General features: G+C 39.8%; 2 protein-coding genes across 2 annotated transcripts; one reads left to right on the plus strand and one right to left on the minus strand.

The window, feature by feature from the left end:
- Positions 1–1,501: 1,501 nt before the first annotated feature.
- LOC131530100 (SLAM family member 5-like) lies at positions 1,502–9,219 on the plus strand. Its single transcript, XM_058760221.1, has 4 exons — positions 1,502–1,796; positions 2,367–2,660; positions 2,740–2,856; positions 9,185–9,219. The coding sequence occupies exons 1-4, from the start codon at positions 1,502–1,504 to the stop codon at positions 9,217–9,219; spliced, it is 741 nt and encodes a 246-aa protein (XP_058616204.1).
- Positions 9,084–11,494, minus strand: LOC131530101 (GTPase IMAP family member 7-like). Its single transcript, XM_058760222.1, has 3 exons — positions 11,434–11,494; positions 10,215–10,903; positions 9,084–9,734 (listed from the first exon to the last, which is right to left on the minus strand). Exons 1-3 carry the CDS (start codon positions 11,492–11,494, stop codon positions 9,732–9,734), a joined length of 753 nt encoding a protein of 250 aa, XP_058616205.1. The 3' UTR covers positions 9,084–9,731.
- Positions 11,495–26,622: the final 15,128 nt, after the last annotated feature.

Raw genomic sequence — 26,622 nt, forward strand, 5'->3', positions numbered from 1 at the left:
TCATAAATACTTCATAAATCATTAAGGAAACGTTGCTGCATTTATTTATATCCAATTTATTTCTTAATAAATTGGAAAAGAAAAACACTGATAGAGATCTGACCAGCGCCCGCCCGCAGAGGAGGGGAAAAAAAGATTTTATATTTACTAATTTACTAATTCCATGCGTCCATTTATTTTCCTTTTGAAACCATAAACCAAATACGGAAGATGCTCAATTCAATTCAACGATACAACGATATTTAAGATACAAATCGTTGCAAAGCAGCTTTACAGGAAATTAAGTTTCTACAATCTATTTATATATTGTAGAAACTTAATATATATAGATGTGGTTTCTTTAATTATTCTTATGAATACAATAAGCAGATACAAATTTATAAAAATTATTTTTAATATATCAGCTCCTGGGCATTAATTTAGATGAGGCAGATTCAGACGCGCTTTCGTTTCTTTGCATGTTTCAGCCAGAAGGTGGCGCTCTAACAATAGGATCTAAGTACACACAGAGAATGGTATCTTATTGTTTTCTGTCTTGTCTATAGTCTGTGGAGAAGCATTAAGGACAAATTGTCACTGTATTTTGCTCAGATACTGTGCAGATCTTAAATAAACAATGTCAAGATATGATATAGTCCATTATAAATGAAGTAGATTTAATATGATGTTCATTGTGTTATAAATAATCATACTCTTAAAAGTTATAAGCACAAATACGTAAGTATTATAATGTACTATAATTGTTGTTATAATATGTTGTATCATCTCATGAATAATCATAAGTTGTTTTTATATATACAGTATATATATATATATTGTATTATGCATTCATTATAATGCCTTAAGAATACCCTTATAATGTATTATAAACACAGGCTTCATAGAAAGTGTCACCGGAAACATTAATACAGGCCTCTACACGCCTCAGTTTCTCCAGAAGAAGACCAAGTAAACTCACATGTGTTTCAATTAGAGTTTCAAAAGAGTTATTTTGCTCAGATTCACCAAGATACCAGAATCTGTGATCAATATGATGCCTAATCACCTCATTATGAACTCAAACATTTCTCATCAACACCAAATCTTGACAGCTCACAACATTAAATACCGATATCTGATCCAACATTATGCAACATTTCATTCACGCAGAGCCAGTTCACTTTAAAATGTCAGATGAGCAAAAATGTCTTCATTTTCATGACTTCCTCTGAGAAAGGAAACTGTGTCAAGAGTCTGAATCCTGTCGAGAGAAGATTCAACAGATAAATATCAGTTCAGTCGAGAGTGCTTTCAGTCATTTTCAGCATCTCTATCGTGGGCTTTTCAGTGAACCGATGAAGAAAATGTTTCTCACATTACTTTTGTTCTGTTTGTGTTTGTGGTGTCTGGTTGGTGAGTTTGAAATGTGTTTTTAAAACTTTTAAACTTTTAGTGTATTTAAAGTTTTAATCTTGATTACCTCCATGTCCCCAGGTGTATTTCATGTGAATCAGTTCTAACAATGCCAGTGAAGAAGGGAGATTCAGTCACGCTACCTTCTGGTCTCACTGAAATGAAGGATGGTGATCAGATTCGGTGGATGTTTTGGTTTAAACGTATTTTATTAGCTGAAATCAATAAACAGTCCAACAACATGACTGTATATGATGATGTTCTTGACGGGAGATTCAGAGACAGACTGAAGCTGGACAATCAAACTGGATCTCTGACCATCACAGACACCACAACTGAACATAAAGGATTTTATAGCCTACTGACCAAACAAGACGCCATAGGTTTCATTCTCATTGTCTATGGTGAGTAAAACATTTTGTTTAATCTGTTGTATTTTTCAGTCATCAGAAATATTATTATTCAACACACCATTTTGCTTCTGCTGTTATATATTTTTATTTGAAATGTTAACTACTAACTGCTTACTGTAATAAAGTTTGAAAGTCTGTGACAAACCCTGCTTCTGTTTGTTCTCTGTGTGTTTGGTGATACAGAAGAAATATCAGTGACGGAGGGAGATTCAGTCACTCTCAACTTTAATCACACTGAAACAAGAAGACCTTATTCGCCAGTTTTTATAGCTTTCAAGCACGGTGCGTTTGTGAAATTAAGAGACACACTGAAATATCGGTACAAGCTGGACAAACAGACTGGATCTCTGACCATCACAAACATCACAACTGAACACGCTGGAGTTTATTATCTAGGTGGTATATATATAGGTTGGGAGCCATCAAAAGCATTCAGAGTTTGTGTGTACGGTGAGTAGAGATCATTTGTCCTGTGTTTCAAATATTCACTTTTGAATCATTTTAAATTTTGAGATGACAGACTGTATAAACAATCACTGAAAACAACTGAACCATCTTCAGCTCGTCTGCCGGTTCCTGTCATCATCAGTAACTCTTCAAACTGCTCTTCATCATCATCTTCATCATATTGTTCACTGGTGTGTTCGGTGGTGAATGTGAGTCATGTGACTCTCTCCTGGTTCAAAGGACACAGTTTATTGTCCAGCATCAGTGCGTCTGATCTCAGCATCAGTCTCTCTCTACCTCTGGAGGTGGAATATCAGGATAAAAACACCTACAGCTGTGTGCTCAACAATCCCATCAGCAACCAGACTCAACATCTGGACATCAGTCGACTCTGTCACACATGTTCAGGTACAGCGGCGCTGATATTAGAGCTGATATTAGTGTTTATTGACTGAGCTGATCTCAGTCTGATGTGTTTATTCCTCAGAATCTGTCCACTGCTGTGGTTCTACTGAAGCTGTGATCCGATTGGTCCTCTCTGCTCTGGTGGGCGTGGCTACTGTCCTTCTTCTGGTTTATGACATCAGATCCAGAAGAGCTGAACAAGATCAAACACTCATCAGGTACATGATTGATGATGTTCTCAAAAACATGTACAAATATTTTCTGATAATTATTTATGGCTTTATATGTTCATCTTTTTCAGAAATGATTGAAATCTAAAGCAGATGCTGAACTTTAAAGGTTCTTCAAGTGTGTGTGTGTGTGTGTGTGTGTTTGTTCTTCTAGTGTTTTTGTCACAAGTATTGATGATTATTTGAGCTTGCATCTCTTTCAGTGTCAGATTTTTTTTTTTTTTTAAGTTTGAAAGGCTTTATTGTTTATATTTCCCTCAGATTCATAACACAAATAAATAGACACACATATCTCAGTTTACTGCCGCTGTCCGTTTGCAATCTGTTTGCTTTTATCAATAAAGTTTTCTAACTTTGAGGTTCAAGAGTCTGTTTATGTTTTATTGCATTTATTATGTCCAGCGCCCTCTGGAGGAATACAAGGTTCAGCAGACCACAGCTTATACAGTTTTACATTATTTGGAAATATTTACATCATTATTAAGCGTCTTATACCAATAGAATTTTTTTTTCTTCATGTACACGTTATGTGTATGCCTACAAAATTTTAAAGAGAAGACCACATATACACTGTAAAAAATTAATCATGGGTCTTGTAATTTTCATTAAAAAAAAATGAAGGTGATAATTAAAAATAGTGTGTATATTTTATTAAATAAATTGTGATTCAGTGTTGTATAGAAAATATTGAGAACATTTCACCAATAAAACCAAGAGATATGTTTTCCTCATTTTTATTAAGGAAACTTAAGGAGTTTTGAGGCTTGAATTGAGGAACTGATTAAACAAAAAAAAAAAAGGCTACCTATTAATTTGAAGAGAATTAGCTTAATTTACAGTTTAATTAGTTCCCAGTTTGCTTTGCATATGGCTGGATATGGAGAGTAAATATTGAAATGAAGTGCTATTTTATGTGTTTTTGAGTGAAGGGAAACATCTATTAATGTTTAATATTCAGTTATGTTTGACATTTGAAAGAGTTTGTCACATTGAGTAGAGCTGATGGTTCTGGATAACTGCATGTATATCACTGTGAGGCATGAGGCTTTGCTCAATGAGCAGCATCTTCCAGTATTTATCAAGTATTGTCCTACTTCAGCTGTCTGGCTGGCGGCACACTTTTAAGTCAAATACAAACCGGCCTTCCTCAAAATGCACAGACTTTTGAGAATCAACTTAAAATAAATGAGTATATTTCACTAATTATATTAAATTCATTGCGTCATATATTAAATAATTTAGGAGATATTACACAATTTATTCAGGTAGATTCCACTGAAAAGTCAAGTGTTAAAAACTACTCAAAAATATTATGTGTAATATTGTTACCATATATATATATATATATATATATATATTTTTTTTTTTTTTTTTTCATGAAGATAGCTCATACCATTTTTTTAAGTGTACAGATAAAACATTATCTTTCATTACCTTTTTATATTAAAATACTAAATATTATGTACCTCAATAGGCTATATCATCAGAACTCAGGTATTAATTTTGTATTCTTATATGCTTTTTTTACTTGCATCTTATGAATCACAAAGGACCGGTTTCAGCCAAAAATGTTCTTTACTCTTCTACTGAAGAAAATATTTAAGTGACCTACATCTTGGATGGCCTTCATTTTTGGGTGAACTGTCCCTTTAAGATGGAAAAAAGTGGTTTTACAAATGCCAGAAATGTGGCTTTCTTAAGAAAATCTCTATCAAAGAGCAATCTCTGATAGCACGACTACACTTCGGTAGCGAATCTACACTTAAAAAAAAACAAAAACAACAATAAGTATGTTTTTATTAACGTTCTCTCATAAATTTAGTTGTGGCAACACAGGCAAACGATATTTATGTAATTCACTGGATTTTGAGACAAAATGTGTCCTTCTTTGTTTTATCTGTACAAACATCAGTGTGTCTGGTTTGATCTGTCGGTGGATAAACAGCTTCTGCTGGATGTTTGTGGTCACTGCGTGGGTCTAGTTTGTGAGTGGAACATTTCTCTCTCCTGCTAATATGAACCTCACAATCTTCTTTTTAACTCAAAACATCTTTACACTGAAATAAAGTGAATCCATCAGCAGTCACAGCTTAAATATGATTGACAGCCCAAAACACTATCTAGCACACCAGTAGATGACTAATCCAACACTCGTGCAACATTTCTTCTTTAAAATGGAAGATCAGCAGAAGCTTGTGAGCGGAAACTAACTTGAAGGAGGACTCAGCCAGATAAATATCACAGTTCAGGCCTGTTTCAGATCAAGCTGAATGTTTTTAAGGGTTGTTATTGTGGGCTTTTGAGAAAATGTTTCTCAAATTAGTTTTGTTCTGCTTGTGTTTGTGGCATGTGAGTTTGAAACGTGTTTTTATGGCTTCGGTTGCTTTTGTTCTGGTACCATATAATAAATTACTTATTAAATTAGTCCGAGCAAAACTGGTTAAAGTTGTCCTGGTTATGCTCAAATGTGGGAAATTACAGATGTGGTGATTGCAGTCATTGTGAGAATATGGTTAAGACAAATATATTTAACGCAACACATCGGTGCACAAATGTGCTGTTTTTAAATTCTAAAGCCTTGTGAATAAAGGCAGAATTTTAACTTATTTAATTTAGTATACCATTATGAAAACTATTTAACAGTGTTAAAATGTCACAATTGTTCTTCATGTGTTTGATGATCAGAGGCGGACAAAGTACACAACTCCATTACTTAAGTAAAAGTACAGAAGTATTTGCTTTTAAAAGTACTTAAGTACCAAAAGTAGATTTCCTTTTTAATGTCAATGGATAGTTTTATTATTGTTGTATTTAATACTTGCAATACCTCTGAAGCAACGTACAATACATTACACCGGGTCGGTGTTGTCTTTTCCTTTCTTTAACAGAACACAAACATTGGCCTCATGTAATGAATTGGGCAGCCTGCCAGTTTTATGAGTCATTAATCATCCTCAAGAAGTAAGGGGCTAGTTTTAAAGGGAAGGCTTTATCAAATTCACATCCAAAGCCATCTGGATCTGGTGCTCTGCCAGACGGAAAAGACCTGATGGCGTCTAAGATGCCTGCTTCAGAAAATGAGCCTTCGAGGTCCTCTTTTGCAATTTCATTAGAGAAGGTTGCATTTTGAGGAATAAAGATCAGAATAAAAATCCCTAAAAGATTCATAATTTTTTTCAGGACTGGTTACAGTTTCAGCTGTTTTTGATTTAATTTGGTGAATGGTTTGCTTTTTTTGCTCAACCCTTAATTGTCTCGCTAATAAAGTTTCTGGCTTTTCACCCAATTTAAAGTGTTTTTGTTTCAATTTAACTATTTTGCCTAGAACAGAATTATATTACATATTTTAAATCTTATTGTAATCTTGTTGTAATCCAGATTTTCTATATTCCCTCTAATGTTGTAAATACATTTTCAATTATTAAAAGCCTACTATTACTATTTTTCTTATTGGCAGTTTCATAAGCAATAATATGAGCCCTCAAGACTGCCTTAAGGATATCCCATAAAACTGAATCTGACCAATAATAGTTTTGTCGTAGCAGAATATTGTTAAACTCAAGTTAAATGGGACTATGGTCTGATATCAACATGTTATGGTACTGTGTCCCAGTTACTCTGTGTATCAGTTCAGAAGTAACCAAAAACTGTCGATCCTAGTATAAGATTTATGAACGTGTGAGTAAAATGAGTTCTCCCTATCTGCAGGGTGTTACAACCTCTGAATATCTACCATGTTCCTGTCTTCAATCAAACTATTGAGGATCTGTGCTGAGGTTATGTTAGGAGGTGACTGAAGATGATCAGTCTAAAATGGACATAAATAACAACTGAAATCAACACCTATAACAACATTTGCACCCAGATGGGTTTAAATCAAACATTTTCTTAAAAAATTGAGGGTAATAAATTAAACTAACACTTCCAACTAAAGTAAGTAAAATGAGATTGAAAATAGTATGTAAAAGAAAAATACAACTCCACAACCAAGTCTTATTCAAAAAAGAAAAGACAAAAAAAAACATAATATCCACTTACAGTTCCTACATTTATTCTTGACCCGTCCCAGCAACTTTCCTGAGATCTTTGTCTATACAGTATATAGCTTTGCGCCCGTGGGACATGTAGACATTGTTGTATTTCCATTATGGGTGAAGCAAAGCTTGGTGGGGAAGCACAGAACGTGACACACTTTAGGCTCTCTTAACATTTGCAACACCTCGCTGAAGCTCTGACGTTGTTCCATTATCTCCGGCGTATAATCTGGAAAGAACAGCACCTTACACCCCTGATATTCAATCTGTCGTCCCAGTCTAAGGCGTAGAATGCACTCTTGTCCAGGAAATAATGGATGTGTGCGATTATTGTGCATTATTTAGCTCCTCCCAGGGGCTATGGATGCAGCACTCTGTGTGTGCTCTCTGCCACGTCCATGTAACAGTCTCTGTCCGGCTCTAATGGCCACAGATTCCAATTGTGTGACAATTTTCAAGAGATTTTGAGCATGTTAAGGGCCCCAAAAGCCACAATGTTACGCCCAAGGCTATAACATAATGAGGGACAACACAACAAGGCTCGATTCATAGGGAACTTTATTTAAAATAATACGAAAATAGGAACCACGAATGGGAGGAACTAGTCAGGAGAGCAAAAGTAGAAAGGAGAACACATCTCCTCGTCTGGACGGCCACTCAAGTCCCGCCCCCAAATGCAGCTGCGTGGCTTCTTTTCAACACGCGCTGATGATCCACCGCTGTAGGTAATCTGCTCAATCACAAACATAGATAACAAGTTTCCAGCCCCCTAGCGGACAGACAAAAAATAACAAAAATACATGCACATGTAACACCCAAAAACCTTGAAAAAATAATGAGAAGAGTCTTAAGGAAATCAATAGGGCCTTTTGCCCCATGGGCTTGGGCACTAATTATAATCCTCAGGAGAACAATAGGGCCCTGCACCTTAGTGGCTTGGGCCCTAAAAACAATAGGGTGCTTCGCCCCTTGGGGCTTGGATCCTAATTAAAAACAATATATTGAATTTCAAGTAATTATGATGAATTATGAAGATCATCATAGAATAGAATATAATTCATACTGTGTATAATCTGTGTATCATTTATACTGAAGCGTCATGTGCTAATCATTTTGTTTGCATATAATGTTATTTTTATCACACATGCCTGTGTAGACTTTAACCATCATGAAAAGTGTTTAATCTCTGCAGATCATTACCTTGTGACTAAAAAACGTCTCTAATGAATAGATTTTCCTCTTCATTTCTTAAAATGTCATCAGTTTCTCCATCTGTGCCTCCATCAATGTCTCTGTGGAGAAACAATCACCACTGTTTTCCTCAACCATCTGCTCCAGTTTCTCCATCAACACAGACACTTGTGTGTTCAGGTCAATGAACTGATGTCGTCCTCCAAATCTCTGAATGACAGACTGTGTTTCTTCATTTAGTTCTGCTGTCTGATGCTCTGGATTCTGCTTTATGAGGATCATGATGTGTTTGTTGATTCTTGAGCTGAATATCTTCTGGATCTTCTCTGTTTCTGCTTTATCTTCATCAGTCAGTTGAGCATCAGGAATGATGAAGATGAAAACATGAACTCCAGGATGACAGAGAGACACACAGCGGTGAGTCTGACGCATCACTTCCTCCTCTGAGAGCTGAGTGTTGAACAGAGCTGGAAGCTCCAGCAGACTGATCAGACGTCCATCAAGCTCCACGTCTCTCCTCACACACTCTGAGCTGAGCTCTGATCTTCTCTCGCTCTGCTTCAGGATCAGGTTTGAGATGAAGGATTTTAATCCTCCGTTACTCCCACACACAACCAGATTCAGCTTCACACCTCTGGATCTGTCAAAAGAATAAACTGAAGGTAAAAAGAAAAATGCAGGAGCAAATACTGGCAGTAGAAATAAAAGACTGGGTAAAAATCTGTTGTGTAGAGTTTTCCAGTCTTCAGGGTCTTCAGTGTTAACAATTTTACTCACAAAAAAGGTGTAAAATTATATTATTGAGTCTATTTTTCCCCTATCAAATAGGTAACTTATGTATAAAATGGTATTTATTCATGCATGGTTTAGCCAGTATAGATGTACTGAACTGTAAAAAAACCTGTAAACTAACAGATTATTTTATCCTCCCGAACATTCTTTATTCAGAACAATAAATGAATCACTCACCCAGTGTCTGGATCTTCTCCTCTTTGATTTCATTGTCTCTCACTCTCAGTTTCTCCTGTAGATCATGTCTGACTCTCTTCTCTGGAGCTCTCAAATACATCTGAAGAGAATAGGGTTCAGTCTTCATGCTGTCTATAACATCTAGAATCTTTAAGATCTGTTGAGAGTTTCTCTGGTCCTTTAACCCCGTCACACTGCACCAGCTCCCATAGAGACTCACAATCCTCTGAGATTCTGTGGATTCTACAAAATCTGACACACTTTGGTCAACAGTGAGTTCAGTAATGAAAAGCACCATGAAGTGCTCTTGTGAGTTAAATATTCCTTTAATCTTCTCCATTTCTGCTCTGTCTTCATTAGTAAGTGGAGTAACAGGAGTAACGAGGATGAACTGATGAACTCCAGGATCACAGAGAGACACACAGCGGAGAGTCTCCCGCATCACTTCCTCCTCTGAGAGACGAGAGAGAGCTGGAAGCTGTATTACACTGATCTGACGACCATCTATATTCTCCTCTCTCTTCACACACTCTTTCTCCTCTCTTTCTGAGGTTTACTCGTTACCCCTATAAATATTCTAGACACTGAGTTCTTGAGTGTTGGATTATTTCCACACAGCACAATGTTCAGCTTTGGTTTCCCAGTAGTCCTCACTGAAAACATTCATTAGAATATAATTAGATTGCAGTACATTCTTTTATAAACTGAAGGTTTGGGTGAATCCACTCTCTGTGTCTGGATCTATAACAACATACAGACTGTCTGCACTCACGCTACAGCCTTAAGAGGAACATTTCACACAAAATGAACAATTATATTATCATTTACCCACTTCCAAAGTGGAAAGATGAATTCACCATCGAAGAAAAAAAAAGGAAAAAAACCCCAAATGAACCCTACAAAACTTTGTTTTTCTGTCAAATGTCTTTTCAAAAATATTTGCATTTTTGTTTTCAACCAAAGCAAAACAGATCAGTAAAAATAAATACTAGTTTAAGTCACACAGTAGTGCTCCTTATTTTTCTCCATGTCATTTTTTTTTTCTCTAAGACAACGTAACTATAAAAGAACAAAACAGTAATTTATGATCATATTCTTAGAAGTATTACCCGCAAAGAAAATATTTGACAAACCTCCTCCGTCACTTGCTGTTTTGTGCTCTCTTTGAGGCCAGAATCCTTCTCCTCTTCGTCGTCGTCTCTGACTGAAGCTCCAGATCTGCTCTGATCTTCATCCTCTGATGTTTCTTCACCTTCATCCTCAAACATGTTACAGATGAGACATTCTTTACATTCTTTCTTGAGTATCTCTTCTGTCTTTCTGAACATCTCAGAGCGCCATCCTGTGCTTACTGTATTAAACTTCAGATGTCCTCCTCCACACTCCTTTATTAAACCATGAATAGTGTTATTCCTAGAAGCTAATATTGATCTGCGTGTCTCTTCATCAGTAGTCAGCACTATAGTGTGTTTCATGGCCTGCTTACTGAAGAGGTTCAGCACATATTTCACTCTGTGTCTGTCGTTCTCATTGAAGTCCTTATTCTGCAGTACGAGTACAAACACATGAGGTCCTGGAGCAGACAGAGACACACACTCTCTCACTCCCTCTATTATCACTCCCTGTGGGAAATGTGTCTGGAGCAGATGAGGATTGAAGACTGTGATCTTTTTCTCCTCCACCTCTTCACTGATTCTGTCACTGGACTGCTGTAAATAATATGGAGCGTCACTGTCAAGCGCTGCTCTACCCAGTATAGTGTTTGCCACTCGTCTGTTTTCTGATCCATTCTTACCTATCAGCACAATCCTCAGATCACTCACTGAAAAACAGCACAAACGCACAAACAAAATGCAATAACAAACACTGCACAAGAATTTCATATTAAATATTCAACAGAACAAACAGATTTAACACGAGCACTGATGGTAAAATATCAAGTAAACCTTTCATGAGGATTTTGTCACTCTTTGCAAATCTTGATGTTTTCTTGTTTGAATAACACAAAACACAGAAACAGCTTCAACTGCAACATGCTGAGATCATGTTTTCTCTGGGCCTCTGTATTAAGAGTCCTGTATGGTGTCTGACATCACTGTTGTGACGTATAAATAAGCTCAAACGAGATCTCAGCTATTACGGACTGTAATATTTTTCAATCCATGACAATTTACGCCAATCTGTTCTTCAAAGTTGACGGATATTGCAACTTACGCCAATCTGTTCCTCAAACAAAGTTGCTGTAGTTGCTTTAAACAAAGTTCCTTGTTCAGGCCCAGATCTGTCTGGAAGAGTTTTATGGTAGTTTTATCCCAGATAGCAAAATTCCTGAGGCCCAGATCAGACCCACACCTGACTCTTTCATCTGGCCAACATACCACGTGGAATGATGTAGGGTGACCATATGTGCCATTTTTCCTGGCCAGGATTTCTATATTGCCTAAAATATCTAGGTTTTGGCTTTGTTTGCGTGTGCAGACCGATTGGTGTGACCATACCATACAGACGGTTCATTATGCTTTCAAAACGCTCTCGAGGTACTTTGATGTCAAACACTGATCGGTCTGAGCCGCGCTGCTTTTAAAGGTGGGGTATGCATTTTGTTATTGGTCAAACTACTTCTCGATCATTACCTTCAGCAAGCATGAAAACAGGAAAACAAAGCCAAAACAAATCCTGGCAAGGACATGTCTGGGAAAAATAGCACATATGGTCCCCCTAAATGATGGCACTTGGGCGGTCCGCTCCTGTTTGCCAGATTTGGGCCACAAGCAAGCCAAAGGAAGGCCCAATGTCAGCCATGAAAATAAATAAATAAATACATAAAGCAAGCAACGTACGTTGCTAACTCAGTTAGCTGGATTTGACAGTTGATGATTTCCCTTGATCTCGTGTTCTCGACTTTCCTACAACATGCATATGTGCATAAATATTTCCAGATAAAATTTAATTAGGCTTTACAGTGGCAGCATATAAGCTAATTATTTAAATACATTATAGTCATACTTACAATATGATAATAGCTTCTCACACAGTATAAGTGGGTCATTATTCATGTAAAAATATAGCTGATTTTATTTAGGAAGGTAATTGTATCTCCTGCAAGGGAATTATTATATTTGGGTTTCTTTTTTGGGTCTCTCTCACACAAAGAGACATTTAAACACACAAGACTTTATCAATTTATCAATCAACAGTTTCAGGAGTTATTCACATCCACATTTTTTATTTAACAATATAAATTGAAAATTAAATCTGGACAAAATATTTTCATTTTGGTGTGAACAAATACTTTTAACTGTTAAAAACTGAAAATTGTGTAATGATAATATTTTTCACAGACATTTTATCATTTTAGAGATTTACCCATATTGTTTCATATAAAAGCAAACACATACATGTTTGTGCTTTAATTTACTTACTGTCAGGACGATCAAATAATGGACTACGTCTACCTGCTGCTGCTAGAGAGAGAAATCACAGACAGACAGAGAGAGAGAGAGAGAGAACATTGTTTAGCAATTATAAATTATTTATAAAAGCATTTGTTATAATTAATTGAGTACAGAACAGTGTGCTGATGATAAGCAGTTCCCCTATCAAAAGCTACTCTCGATGCTGCGCTGAAAGCGCTATGGGAAAACATTCTTTGTTCGACCGGTTGTGAAGCACGTGTGTCAAACACGCCAAGAATTGGCCTAAATAACCTCGGTTGGTGACGTCATGATCACATGCACCTGCGAGGTTATAAATAGACGTGACACGGAAACATCCTCAGGTTTGTTGTGTGAGAGAAAGAAAAAAAAAAAAGGATATATAATATATAAGATATATATATTAGTAAGATGGCAGAGTCTGTTAAGAGATGCGTGCCTCCGTGTCAGAGGCTCATCTCGGAGGACGATCCTCACAGATTCTGTTTTGAGTGTTTGGGGGAAGAGCACGCTGCCCTCGGGCTCGAGGGAGAATGCGAGCACTGCGATGTTCTGCCTATCAAAGTGCTTCGCGCGCGGCTCGCTTTTTTTCAAAGACGAGCGAGCCGCCGCTCCCTCGGGAAAATCCTGGGGGTCGCGTGTTGATCTGGCTGAGGCGCGTGAGACGGGTCCCCCCCTTTCTCTCGCGCTCTCGCCGGATCACGAGGTCCTCGCGTCCGCTTCTGAAGCGCGCTTCGGCGCTTCTTCTGAACGGGCCAAGGATTCTCATCTCATGCTTCTGTGGAGATGGAGAGTGCCACCTCAGAGCGCTCCTCTCGCGATGATAAAGCGTATGAGGAGTTACTCGAGGTGGTAACTCGAGCAGTCGATCGTTTACAACTAGACTGGCCACAGGAGCACGAGACCCCCAAGCGCTCAAAATTAGATGACAGGTTTCTGTCAGGTGGTCGGGGGGAGAGGCCTCAGCGACGGTCTCTCCCTTCTTTGGCGATCTCCATGATGAGCTAGTTCGGTCATGGAGTAAGCCCTATTCGCCCGTGTTCGTGCCATCGACGTCGATTTATTCGACTATCGTGGATGCAAAGGCACGGGCTACAGCATGATGCCCCAGATGGAAGAGACGCCAGGGCTATCTCTCCTGGGACTTCATCCTCCTGAAAAGCCTATGCTCCCCACCAAGCCTTGTAGAATGACATCCTCGCTGGTGGGGAAAGCTTTTCAGGCAGCGGGTCAGGCTGGTGCTGCCCTGCACACCATGGCGGTTCTGCAGGCGTACCAGGCTGACCTGCTCAAAGACTTGAGCACAGGCGGCACCATCGATGAGGAGGCATTTTCAGAGCTTGGCGGGCCACAGATCTGTCTCTCCGTGCGACCAAGCAGACGGCCCGTGCCATCGGCCGTTCTATGGCTGCCATGGTTTCCACGGAGAGACATCTGTGGCTTAACCTCACGGGCATCAAGGAGAGGGATCGATCTTTCCTTCTTGATGCCCCCGTCTCGCCTTCCGGCCTATTTGGCGAGGCTGTCAACACGGTCGCCACTAGGTTTCGGGAGGCGAAGCGCTACGAAGAAGCGTTTGTGAGGTTCCTCCCGCCGTGCTCAGCGTCGGGACTGTCGGCCACCCAGTCCCGACCAGGTCCGGTTCTTCTGAGGCGAGAAGCCCAGAAGGAGAGTGTGGCGGTCGTGCGCCTCGTAGAGACTGGGAGCGGCTCGCCGCACTTCTCAATCTGCCTCGAAGAGACCGGACCTGCGGAGCATCATCTCCGCCAAAAAGAAGTCCTGAGGCTGGTGCGCCCAGGACCGTGGGGGTGTGTCCCCCCAGGGAGGGGCGCGTACAATTCCAACAGAGAATAGAGGCTCCTTCCTGGCACCCTCAGGGGGCCGCTGTACAATCTCCGCCGCCACTGGCGTTTGGGACCAGCGGTCTCCAGCGAAATGTTAGGTGTTCGGTTTCCTCCTGCCACATTTCAGGATGCCAGACATCTAACATCCCCCCATCAAAGCGAAGTGTCAAAACTAGTGCCCCTTTCAGAGAAGCTGGCAGCGTGGAAGCTACTGCCAAATATCTCTCCGTGGGTAGAAAGGACTGTAGAGAGAGGCTACAGGGTTCAGTTTACATATCGTCCTCCACGTTTCAACGGCGTGGTCTCCACTTCCGTGAAACCGGAACGAGCGCATTTGTTGACACAGGAGTTGCAAACTCTGCTGGACAAAGGGGCCATAGAACGTGTTCCCCTGCCAGACAGACAGTCAGGCTATTACAGCGGTATTTTCTTGTTCCCAAGAAAGATGGGGGTTGCATCCGATTTTAGATCTTTGCGGGTTGAACCGCTACCTCAGAACATACAAGTTCAAAATGCTGACAATCAAGATGATTGTTTCTCACATCAATCAGAGGATTGGTTTGTGACTATCGATCTAAAGGACGCTTATTTTCATATAGAAATATTGCCACAACACAGGAAGTTCCTGAGGTTCGCCGGGGCGAAGCCTACCAGTATCGGGTTCTTCCGCTCGGCCTAGCCTTGTCACCTCAAGACTTACACCAAATGCATGGATGCAGCTCTGGCTCCTCGACTCCAGGGCATCCGCATTTTAAACTACATAGACGACTGGCTGATTCTGGCTCAGTCTCAGGAGCTAGCGCCGACATCGGGATGTCGCCCTAGCTCATCTCGAATCTCTGGGGTTGAGACTCAACGCCAAGAAAAGCGTTCTCTCTCCTGCTCAGAGGACAACGTATTTGGGGGTCGTATGGGATTCGATCACGATGCGGGCACAGCTGTCTCCTGCACGCGTCGAATCCATTCTAAACGCCCTAAAGAACATCAAGCTAGGCCAGAAGATTACTGTTCATTACCTTCAGAGGGTTCTAGGTCTCATGGCAGCTGCATCCACGGTGATACCCTTGGGTCTCCTGCACATGAGATCGTTTCAGTTGTGGCTCAGAGCCAGGGGATTTCATCCAAGGGCCAATCCCCAGAGGCAAATAAGGGTTACGCGCCAGGGCTTCGTACCCTTTCTATGTGGTTCAGACCCGGTTTCTGACTTTGGGTCCCACTCTAGGTCCGTGCTGTCGCCGCAAGATGCTAACGACAGACGATCCCTCACGGGCTGGGAGCGGTCTTAGATGGCCGTCCAGCCCAAGGGATCTGGAGAGGTCATCTTCTCGAATGGCACATCAATTGCCTCGAAATGAAGGCTGTATTTCTGGCCCTGAAATACTTCCTCCAGCAGTTAAGAGGCTACCATGTCCTAGTGCGGGTGGACAACACGGCGGTAGTCTCACATAAATCGTCAGGGTGGACTGCGGTCGCGCCGCTTGAACGAGCTAGCGCACCAGGTTCTGCTTTGGGCACAGGACAAGTTCCTGTCCCTCAGGGCGATTTACATCCCCGGACATATGAATGTGGGAGCAGACTTGCTGTCCAGACAAGCTGTGATACACGGGGAATGGAAACTCCACCCTGAAGTAGTCAGTCAAATCTGGGAAAGATTTTACGAAGCAGAGGTGGACCTCTTTGCTTCACAGGAGACAGCACAATGTCCCCTCTACTTCTCTCTGACTCATCCAGCTCCCCTGGGTCTGGACGCGATGGCCCACGTGTGGCCCAGACTGCGTCTTTACGCATTTCCCCCGGTCGCTCTGCTCCCAGGAGTCCTGGCCAAGGTCCGTCAAGAGGGGTCTCGCCTCTTACTGATAGTGCCCCGTTGGCCGACCAGGATATGGTTCTCAGATCTAATATCTCTCCGGTGAGGAGGGACCTTCTCTCTCAGGCACAGGGGACAATATTTCATCCCCGGCCCGAGCTCTGGAACCTTCATGTCTGGCCCCTGAGGGGGACCAACTGAGACATGCTGGCCTTCCAGCCGATGTAATAGAGACTATTCTGAGCGCTAGGGCTCCCTCCACTAGAAGAACTTATGCCAGTAAATGGCGCGTTTTCGAAAGTTGGTGTACGACACACCATGCAGACCCAGCTCACTGCCAGATTGTTTCAGTACTGGAGTTTCTGCAAGAGAAACTGTCCTCAGGAACATGTCCTAATACTCTCAGAACTTACGTGGCCGCCATCTCGGCTTGCCATGCTCTGATTGATGGGGTTTCGTGGGAAACACCCTCTAGTTGCCCGCTTCATTCGAGGAGCTAAGCGGTTGAGGCCGCCCACTAGGCGACAGTTCCTTCATGGGACCTAGCTATAGTGCTTGAGGGCTTAGTGGACACCCTTCGAACCACTAGAGTCAGCGCCTGTCAGGCTTCTGACCCTAAAGATGGTTTTTCTAACAGCTATTACTTCTCTGAAGAGAATTGGGGATTTGCAGGCTCTGTCAGTCTCGTCATCCTGCCTAGATTTTGCCCCTGGGCTGGTCAAAGCTATTTTGCATCCTCACCCTAGTTATCTTCCGAAGGTTCCATTCTCGACCATAAATCCGGTCGTTCTCGAAGCCTTCTGCCCTCCGCCGTTCACGACACCGGAGCAGGAGAAACTTCACTTACTGTGTCCAGTACGTGCTCTCCAGATTTACGCCCACCGCACTAGCCAGTGGCGTAAGTCGGAGCAGCGTATGTTTTGGAGGCCGCAACCGGGGCGGCTGCCACTCGACAGACTATGTCACATTGGGTGAGGGATGCTATTGCCCCAGCCTATGAGGCGCGTGGTCAAGCTTCGCCTCTGGGTGTAAGGGCCCATTCAACCAGGGGATTGCATCTTCCATGGCTTTGGCAAGAGGTGTCCCCTTGCAGCAAGTTTGTGATGCGGCAGGTTGGTCCTCTCCGCACACATTTGTTAGATTCTATAGTTTGGATGTTCATGTTACTCCGGGCTCGCATGTCCTTGAGTCGACATCCCAGAGTCATGTCTGAGACCTCTTTCATGTTTGTGCGCACACACTACACAACGTTGGGGGTCCAGACACTTCCAGTGCGGCGGCGTGGGTATTCTCGTTCCCATAGCGCTTTCAGCGCAGCATCGAGTAGCTTTTGATAGGGGAACGTCCCGGTTACTTGACTGTAACCCTGTTCCCGAAAAGCGGAACGAGATGCTGCGCCTCAATGCCGCACTGTAGTCGTGCCTGGACGTCCTTTCAGACAAAGGTATAACCTGAGGATGTTTCCGTGTCACGTCTATTTATACCGCAGGTGCATGTGATCATGACGTCACCAACCGAGGTTATTTAGGCCAATTCTTGGCGTGTTTGACACACGTGCTTCACAACCGGTCGAACAAAGAATGTTCCCATAGCGCTTTCAGCGCAGCATCTCGCTCCCGCTGGGGAACAGGGTTACAGTCAAGTAACCCGGGACGATCAACACTAATTTAATTGGTGAAATTATAATTTTCCTTATACTCAGTGTCAACATTACACTTCAACTCATCCTTATTGACCTATAGCCTCCATAGAAATATTAATAAACAGCCTATTGCCACAAATCAACAAAGTGCAAAGAATCACAGAAGTTTAGTTTCTTCCTGGTGTTGAATGCCACGATTAAACAAATGTAAAAGCGCAGTGAAAAATTATTTAACAAACTAAATGAAGAAAGCAATTGCGAAATGTTTGCTAATATTTCATGAACACTTCATAAATCATTGAGGAAACCTTATATGTGTACATATACATGTATCCACTTTGAATCTTACCTGTCGCCATTTTAACAATAACAGCTTTAAATCTAAATCGACAGAAAAACGCCTGAAGAGTTTGCGGGAAATGGACTTAAATTAAGCGCGAGCTAGCAGTAGAGCTGTGCGACCAATCAGACTTTAGTTTCGGTTTCGAGTTGGCTTCCAACCATTATGACAATGAGACAAACATGATCAAGCGATCATTGAGCAGCATGCTGTTGCTTTCCTTCACTGGCCGCGCTTTCGACCCTCATTTAAAGTCTGAACTTAATGTCTAAACGTAATGCTTTATGAGACTGGGTTGGTATAGCAGATAGATATCAGTAAGATTATAGACATGCGGCCTCTAGTGGTTAAATATCAAATGCGACTAAAGGGAAAGACTTTCCTACAACGTGCATAACTTTGCATAAATATTTCCATATAAAATTTACTTAAATCTGCTTAGGCTTTACAGTGGCAACATATAAAATATTTAAATAATTAGCTTATATTTATACTTATAATATGATAATAGCTTCTCACACAGTACACAGTAAAATCTCCAGTGTTGAAATCCCAGTGTTAAGGACTTTTAGAGTAAAGAGTTAAAGTTGTGGTGTTGAATTTTAAAGGATTAACACTAGCTAGTGTAAACAGCACCCTCTGGCCGGTGTTAATACGGAGAATTACCCTCATTAACACTGTTGAGAGTTATTAGTGACATCCGGGACATTTTCTCGTGCGAGCCTAATCCGTCTGAAATATTTTTCACAGACGCCATTTTCTTTGTTTCGCGATGCGGAGCATATTAGGACGGAAAACGGCGATATAAAGTGTTTAATCCTACTCACAAAGTGTGTTTTGTAATATCATATCGTTTTATAATTATTTCAATGTGTTGGGTGCGCCTAAAACGTTTATCAGTGGCATTTCCTTTCACTCGCGATGCGGAACAGACGAGGACTTTTCTAAAAGGGAATATCCGAAAGTAAGTGTTTTAATCTCATTTAAAATATGTATTTTATAACATCATATTAATTTATAGCCATACTTATGTGTTGTGCTCTCCTAAATGTTTTTTAGAGAGATATTTTCTTTCTCGTGCGAGCAGACGGGGAAGTTGGTTTTAACAAGGAAAACACTGAAAAGTAAGTGTTTTACCTCATTTACTATATGTATTTTATAACATCATATTGATTTGTAGTGATATTCATCTGCTGTGCACTCTTAAACTTTTTCTCAGAGAGATATTTTCGTTCACTAGTGATGCTCCGGAGCAGATGAGGAAGTTGGTTTTAACGAGGAAAACGCCAAAAGTAAGTGTTTTAACGTTACTTCATTTACGATATGCATTTTATAAAATAATATTACTTTATGACAATATCTATAGATGTGCGCGCCTAAACGATCCGAAACGTTTCTCACAGATGACATTTGAATTTGAAGGGAAGTGTTTTACCTCATTTATGTATATTGCAACGTCATATTGTCAAATCAAACCACTGTAAACTAACGTTACCCAAATCTAAATGACAATATAAGTAATTTGTTCTTGTGTTAAGGACAATTTTTGTGATTGAAGAATGAAGATACATTTTTCTCAAGTTATTTGTAGTTTTTTTTTCTTCTATATTTTTGCTGTCACACCATAGGACACAGTCCAATTTTTATTTTATTCGAATATTTGATTAAAAGCTCAGGGTTTCATAAACACGAGCTCAATCTAGAGTTAGCCTACCTGAAAACTGCTAAGATGCTAACAGACTTTTTCGAAGACACTAAACAATTTCTATAAAATAAATATGTCGTGAACCGACTCAGGGCCGACGACTGATGAGCTGGAAAACAGAGCACTGACCGAATTATATCGGCCTACGCCTGGCCGATGTTTATTAGATGTTTCAGGTAGTGAGGCCGACGGTTCGATATTGGGCCAACGTCGGCCAGACGTACGTGTGCTGTCTGGGATACTATTTAAATACAAATAAGCCTTTATCAGTGTTTTTTTTATTATTAAATGTGACTCATTATAACATTGTGACTATACAGTAAAAAAAGCTTTTACTGTTCTAAAAACAGATTTGTGGGCAGTATTTTTTATTATTATTATTATACAAAAATTATACAAAGGTTTGTAAAAGCATACAACTCACAAGTACAAAAACAAATAAACATTCATAAGAATATGTAAAGTGAAACAATTCATGCCAGGGGTAAAATTACAACAATTTAAAGTAACAAAAAGCTTCATAGGTCTTTCTTGCTTTTTTGTTCTTAATTTTATCTAATGTAGTAACATTTGTTTAATCTCTTTTTATAAAATGTTCAAAGTTTGGCTTAGCTTTTGTGATATTTTCGTAGTAAAATAATATTTGTGAGCTGTATTGGAATTGAAGATGTTAGAAACACACGTCATTGTTGTCATGTGGTGAATTTGGCCAATCGTGAAACAGCTGTGTCGTCATCAGCGCTCCCGCAGTCGCTCTGGAGAAACTGCGGCGGCTGAGTCAGCCGGCTGCTCTCGAAACGCTCTCGCAGTACTTTGATGCCACACGTGACAGTGACGTGACGTCGGCGCCGGTTCAAGTCGGACAAATTTTCTAACCAGCATGCACTTCTTCAAGTCAGCCGCCGATCGGTTTTCATGGCGCCGCATGAAGTCCAGCACACCTTTTATCTCGATGCTGCGCGGATGCGCCTGGAAAAAATAATTCCATTATGAGCGCGCATACAGCGCATACCGCGCGTCTACATTTGAAATAATGTAGCTCCACAAGACAAGCTCCAAAAGACAAAACCAAAGTAGCGGGATCGTCAAAGTTCAAACGGCAGTTTGAATTTCCCCGCCAGACTGTTTTGGCAAATATGAGTGGCTGTAGTGATGGGTCGTTCTTGAACGATTCGTTCATTTTGAACGAATCTTTAATGTGACTCGGGAAGAACGAGTCGTCTCAGAGAGTGATTCGTTCAGTCGCGCATGCGCAGCATCCTATAGGTTCTGCACTGAATTAGTTCACCTGTTTCGAGTCTTCGGTTTTGAGTCGTTCGTTCATCACGTGACAGCCCCATACGCGTAACCTATTCAGTCTGAGGGAAAAATACTTAATAATAATAATAATAATAACCAACTCTTTAGTTCATTACCTTTGTTACCACATTCAGTGTTATGGAAAAGAACCATCATGACAGAAATTCACACATTTATAAACTAAGAAATAAAAAGCTACAATTTGAGACCAGACACGCATCATGTAACTGTAAGAGTAAATAATAATAATAATAACTATGCACCCGTTTGTAAGCAAGGTTGTAAATTAACTAATTTCTCTATCCAATGCTGTCACGTCATGTGACAAAAGAACGAACGACTCGAAAGACTCGAGATGAACTAATCAATTCTCTTTCCGGCTCTGACTGCATTGGTTAAGTTTATGGAGTTATAACGTGATGAATGAGCGACTCAAACCCGAAGACTTGTCAGATAACAGGTGAGGTGAGCTAAAGACCCACGTAAACAATTAATAAATCTTTTTCTGTTTCTTATACCATTATAGTTTTGTATTGTTTGTAGTGTGATCAACGTTTGCATAAGTAGTAGATGTGTTAGGGAAGTAGCACGTAACATTTTAATTATATTTTGCTTAAATGAACGAAATGACTCTAAAAAAAGATTTGTTCTTTTTGCTGAACGAGACTCAAAGGTCTTTTTCTTTTTTTGTATAAAAAGCACAATCGTGTTTTATTTCTCAGTCGATTTCAATGGTTTACGTGGAGTACATAAACGTTTCATTAATTAATTATAATCTGCATCATTGTTACAAGAAATTGTGAAAACTCTGGTCATGCATTGTTTTGGCTTATTTACTGGTTGACCAAAAACTGTCAATGTATTACAACCTAGATGGAAGTGCACAAATAATTATTATTATAGGTGTTGTTAACACTAAAGTCGTTAATGTTATTTTCACCTGAAGTCATAAATCTATGTTAGCCTATTAAAAACCCAAGATTACTTAAGAAAGGCTATTAAAAGGACAAGTAAAATCCACCCAAAAAATGTACCCATGCAGACTGAAACATTTGTTTCTTTGTCTTCAATCATCAAAATAATTTTGTCAACTGAATAATCATTTTTCTTTAAATACACTTTTATTACTGCCTCCTTATGATTAATTACTTTTTTTTTTATTAACAAACACATTTTCAGGATATCTTTTTTTTTTTGGACACAACTGTATGATGTATAAAATAACTGCTTAACACTAGACACATCTCACACAAGGCTGTTTTACTGAAAAGCACATTCATCTCAGAGATATTTTATTTACTCTTCAGCTAAAACCCCCAGATCTCAGCCGAATATTTCTTTTTTTCCGGCGGACCAAACTCCAGCCACGGCTCACAGCCAGACAGATACAATTTGCTTTCTGTTTCTTTTGGTTTCTCTTTGGTCAGTTCAATATAATTTAAGTCAAATGACTGGTACAACAACAATTCCATTACTTAAAATTTAAGGCAGCAGCTCGAACTTAATGTTTTAAGTGTAAGTAGGTGGAAATCAGTTGTTGCAGGTTTTTCCTTCTACAGGTAAATGGACCAAAACAGTGATTTAACTGACACTCACTGGTCAAAAAAAAAAAAAAAGGAAGTAAAAGTAAGTTAAATTAGCTAATATTAATAATAATGTGTGGTTATGACAATTAGGGTCACAATAATGTGTAGAGAAGGAAATATGCATACTGCAAAAGACTTTAAGAATCAAGGAAAAGTATAAAACACCCTTTAGTTTCCAGTGCCATCATGCAATTTCCAGAACTACAACCTGTAAATAGGAAGGTTGAAACATGACCAACACTTAATAATAATCTGGGACAAGTGTCATGACACTGATAAAGATTCTTTGAATGAAAAGGTTTTATAAACAGAGAGGTGACTCTCGAGGGACCAGCATCAGGTCAGAAAACAGAAAGGTGGCGAGAGAGTCATGTTGTGAGCTGCTGTTAAGAATGAGCTAAAGGGACCCTTCAGGAAGATGGACTCCCAAAACTACTGCCAGGTTCTTTAAGATACATTCTTTATATGTTTTATAAAAACATCCCGGTATCTAAGACCTCAATGATATCCTTATAACGCTTTCCCAATGTGGGTGAGATAATGTTCTTCATTAGTTATCATGAAGCATTGTGTCAGTGTTTTATTCAGAATATTGTATAACATGTTACTTCAAAAGCATTCCCAAAACTTCCTTGAAATGTTACAGTTAAGATATGATCTTTGTTTACATTTATCATTATAGGAACGTTATTTGAAGGGTCATTCTACAGAAACGTCCACTTTTCTGTCCCTAGACTTTACAGAAATATTACAATTGAACTACACATTAGGGTTGAACTACACATTAGTTACAATTTTTTTATATATATTTTAAAATGAAACAATATGTTATTTGAACAATTACACCTTCCTGAGCCATCAATGTGGCATTATTATTTTTTTTAAATTAATTATATAGAATTCCAAGCACCACAAAACTGCTCGTCCCCACAGCCATGTAATTTTGAGGTCAAAAACAGAATTTTCTACCATTTAAAATACAATAATGTATTCATAACTATCAAATATATGATATAAATGGCATAATAAAACAAAATATTATAAAATATATAATGAAAGTAGTGGTCCCCTGGAGTTGTGTCACTGGTGTTACCGCTTAACAAAAGTCTTTTATTTTGGAATAAAGTCACACTGATGACATCACTCGACTTCCTCCTTCCTATTTTCTAAACATCTATGAAAAAGGCCCATGTTTAGTCAAATTAGAAATTTTCTCATTTATCTCATGATTTCATATGAAGCTTTTAGTTGATGTCACTGATGTGACCTATTTATTGTTAGGGAAATGTAAAAAAAAAAACTATAACACAAATGGATTAAACTACTTAATTTAGTGAGTATACCATGATTGTCACATGTGGCTTGATATCTTGCAGCAGAAATTTTGTAAAATGCATTTTTCGTGAAAATTGTCACTGGTGTTACTGTCACTGGTGTTACATTCCTTATGGATAACACCAGTGACGATCAGTATATCAGGTCTAATGTGTGTCACTGGTGTTACCTTCCTTATGAATAACACCAGTGACGATCAGTATATCAGGTCTAATGTGTGTCACTGGTGTTACCTTCCTTATGAATAACACCAGTGACGATCAGTATCAGGTCTAATGTGTGTCACTGGTGTTACCTTCCATGGATAACACCAGTGACGATCAGTATATCAGGTCTAATGTGTGTCACTGGTGTTACTGTCACTGGTGTTACCTTCCTTATGGATAACACCAGTGACGCATCAGTATATCAGGCCCAATGTATGTCACTGGTGTTACTGTCACTGGTGTTACCTTCCTTATGGATAACACCAGTGACGATCAGCATATCAGGTCTAATGTGTGTCACTGGTGTTACTGTCACTGGTGTTACCTTCCTTATGGATAACACCAGTGACGATCAGTATATCAGGTCTAATGTGTGTCACTGGTGTTACCTTCCTTATGGATAACACCAGTGACGATCAGTATATCAGGTCTAATGTGTGTCACTGGTGTTACTGTCACTGGTGTTACCTTCCTTATGGATAACACCAGTGACCATCAGTATATCAGGTCTAATGTATGTCACTGGTGTTACTGTCACTGGTGTTACTGTACTGTTTTGTTTGTCACATTAAATAAATAAAACATAATCTTTTATTTCTTGCATTACCTTCCTTATGAATAACACCAGTGACGATCAGTATATCAGGTCTAATGTGTGTCACTGGTGTTACCTTCCTATGGATAACACCAGTGACGCATCAGTATATCAGGTCTAATGTGTGTCACTGGTGTTACGGTCACTGGTGTTACCTTCCTTATGGATAACACCAGTGACGATCAGTATATCAGGTCTAATGTATGTCACTGGTGTTACTGTCACTGGTGTTACCTTCCTTATGGATAACACCAGTGACGATCAGTATATCAGGTCTAATGTATGTCACTGGTGTTACTGTCACTGGTGTTACCTTCCTTATGGATAACACCAGTGACGATCAGTATATCAGGTCTAATGTGTGTCACTGGTGTTACTGTCACTGGTGTTACCTTCCTTATGGATAACACCAGTGACGATCAGTATATCAGGTCTAATGTATGTCACTGGTGTTACTGTCACTGGTGTTACTGTACTGTTTTTGTTTGTCACATTAAATAAATAAAACATAATCTTTTATTTCTTGCATTACCTTCCTTATGAATAACACCAGTGACGATCAGTATATCAGGTCTAATGTGTGTCACTGGTGTTACCTTCCTATGGATAACACCAGTGACGATCAGTATATCAGGTCTAATGTGTGTCACTGGTGTTACGGTCACTGGTGTTACCTTCCTTATGGATAACACCAGTGACGATCAGTATATCAGGTCTAATGTATGTCACTGGTGTTACTGTCACTGGTGTTACCTTCCTTATGGATAACACCAGTGACGATCAGTATATCAGGTCTAATGTATGTCACTGGTGTTACTGTCACTGGTGTTACCTTCCTTATGGATAACACCAGTGACGATCAGTATATCAGGCCCAATGTATGTCACTGGTGTTACTGTCACTGGTGTTACCTTCCTTATGGATAACACCAGTGACGATCAGTATATCAGGTCTAATGTGTGTCACTGGTGTTACTGTCACTGGTGTTACCTTCCTATGGATAACACCAGTGACGATCAGTATATCAGGTCTAATGTGTGTCACTGGTGTTACCTTCCTTATGGATAACACCAGTGACGATCAGCATATCAGGTCTAATGTGTGTCACTGGTGTTACTGTCACTGGTGTTACCTTCCTTATGGATAACACCAGTGACGATCAGTATATCAGGTCTAATGTGTGTCACTGGTGTTACCTTCCTTATGGATAACACCAGTGACGATCAGTATATCAGGTCTAATGTATGTCACTGGTGTTACTGTCACTGGTGTTACCTTCCTATGGATAACACCAGTGACGATCAGTATATCAGGTCTAATGTGTGTCACTGGTGTTACTGTCACTGGTGTTACCTTCCTTATGGATAACACCAGTGACGATCAGTATATCAGGTCTAATGTATGTCACTGGTGTTACTGTCACTGGTGTTACTGTACTGTTTTTGTTTGTCACATTAAATAAATAAAACATAATCTTTTTATTTCTTGCATTACCTTCCTTATGAATAACACCAGTGACGATCAGTATATCAGGTCTAATGTGTGTCACTGGTGTTACCTTCCTATGGATAACACCAGTGACGCATCAGTATATCAGGTCTAATGTGTGTCACTGGTGTTACGGTCACTGGTGTTACCTTCCTTATGGATAACACCAGTGACGATCAGTATATCAGGTCTAATGTGTGTCACTGGTGTTACTGTCACTGGTGTTACCTTCCTTATGGATAACACCAGTGACCATCAGT

The sequence above is a fragment of the Onychostoma macrolepis genome, chromosome 22, assembly GCF_012432095.1.
Source record: "Onychostoma macrolepis isolate SWU-2019 chromosome 22, ASM1243209v1, whole genome shotgun sequence".
Lineage (NCBI taxonomy): Eukaryota > Metazoa > Chordata > Actinopteri > Cypriniformes > Cyprinidae > Onychostoma > Onychostoma macrolepis.

What these genes read in the sequence shown, in the direction of transcription:
- LOC131530100 (XM_058760221.1), top strand. Translation starts at nt 1,502, where the DNA reads ATGCCAGTGAAGAAGGGAGATTCAGTCACGCTACCTTCTGGTCTCACT. An exon ending in TTTCATTCTCATTGTCTATG is followed by an intron (nt 1,797 to 2,366) that starts GTGAGTAAAACA and finishes AACCATCTTCAG; the next exon opens with CTCGTCTGCCGGTTCCTGTC. An exon ending in CAGATCCAGAAGAGCTGAAC is followed by an intron (nt 2,857 to 9,184) that starts AAGATCAAACAC and finishes CAAATACATCTG; the next exon opens with AAGAGAATAGGGTTCAGTCT.
- LOC131530101 (XM_058760222.1), bottom strand. Translation starts at nt 11,494, where the DNA reads ATGGCACATATGGTCACCCTACATCATTCCACGTGGTATGTTGGCCAG. An exon ending in TGGCCAGATGAAAGAGTCAG is followed by an intron (nt 10,904 to 11,433) that starts GTGTGGGTCTGA and finishes GCTGTTTTTCAG; the next exon opens with TGAGTGATCTGAGGATTGTG.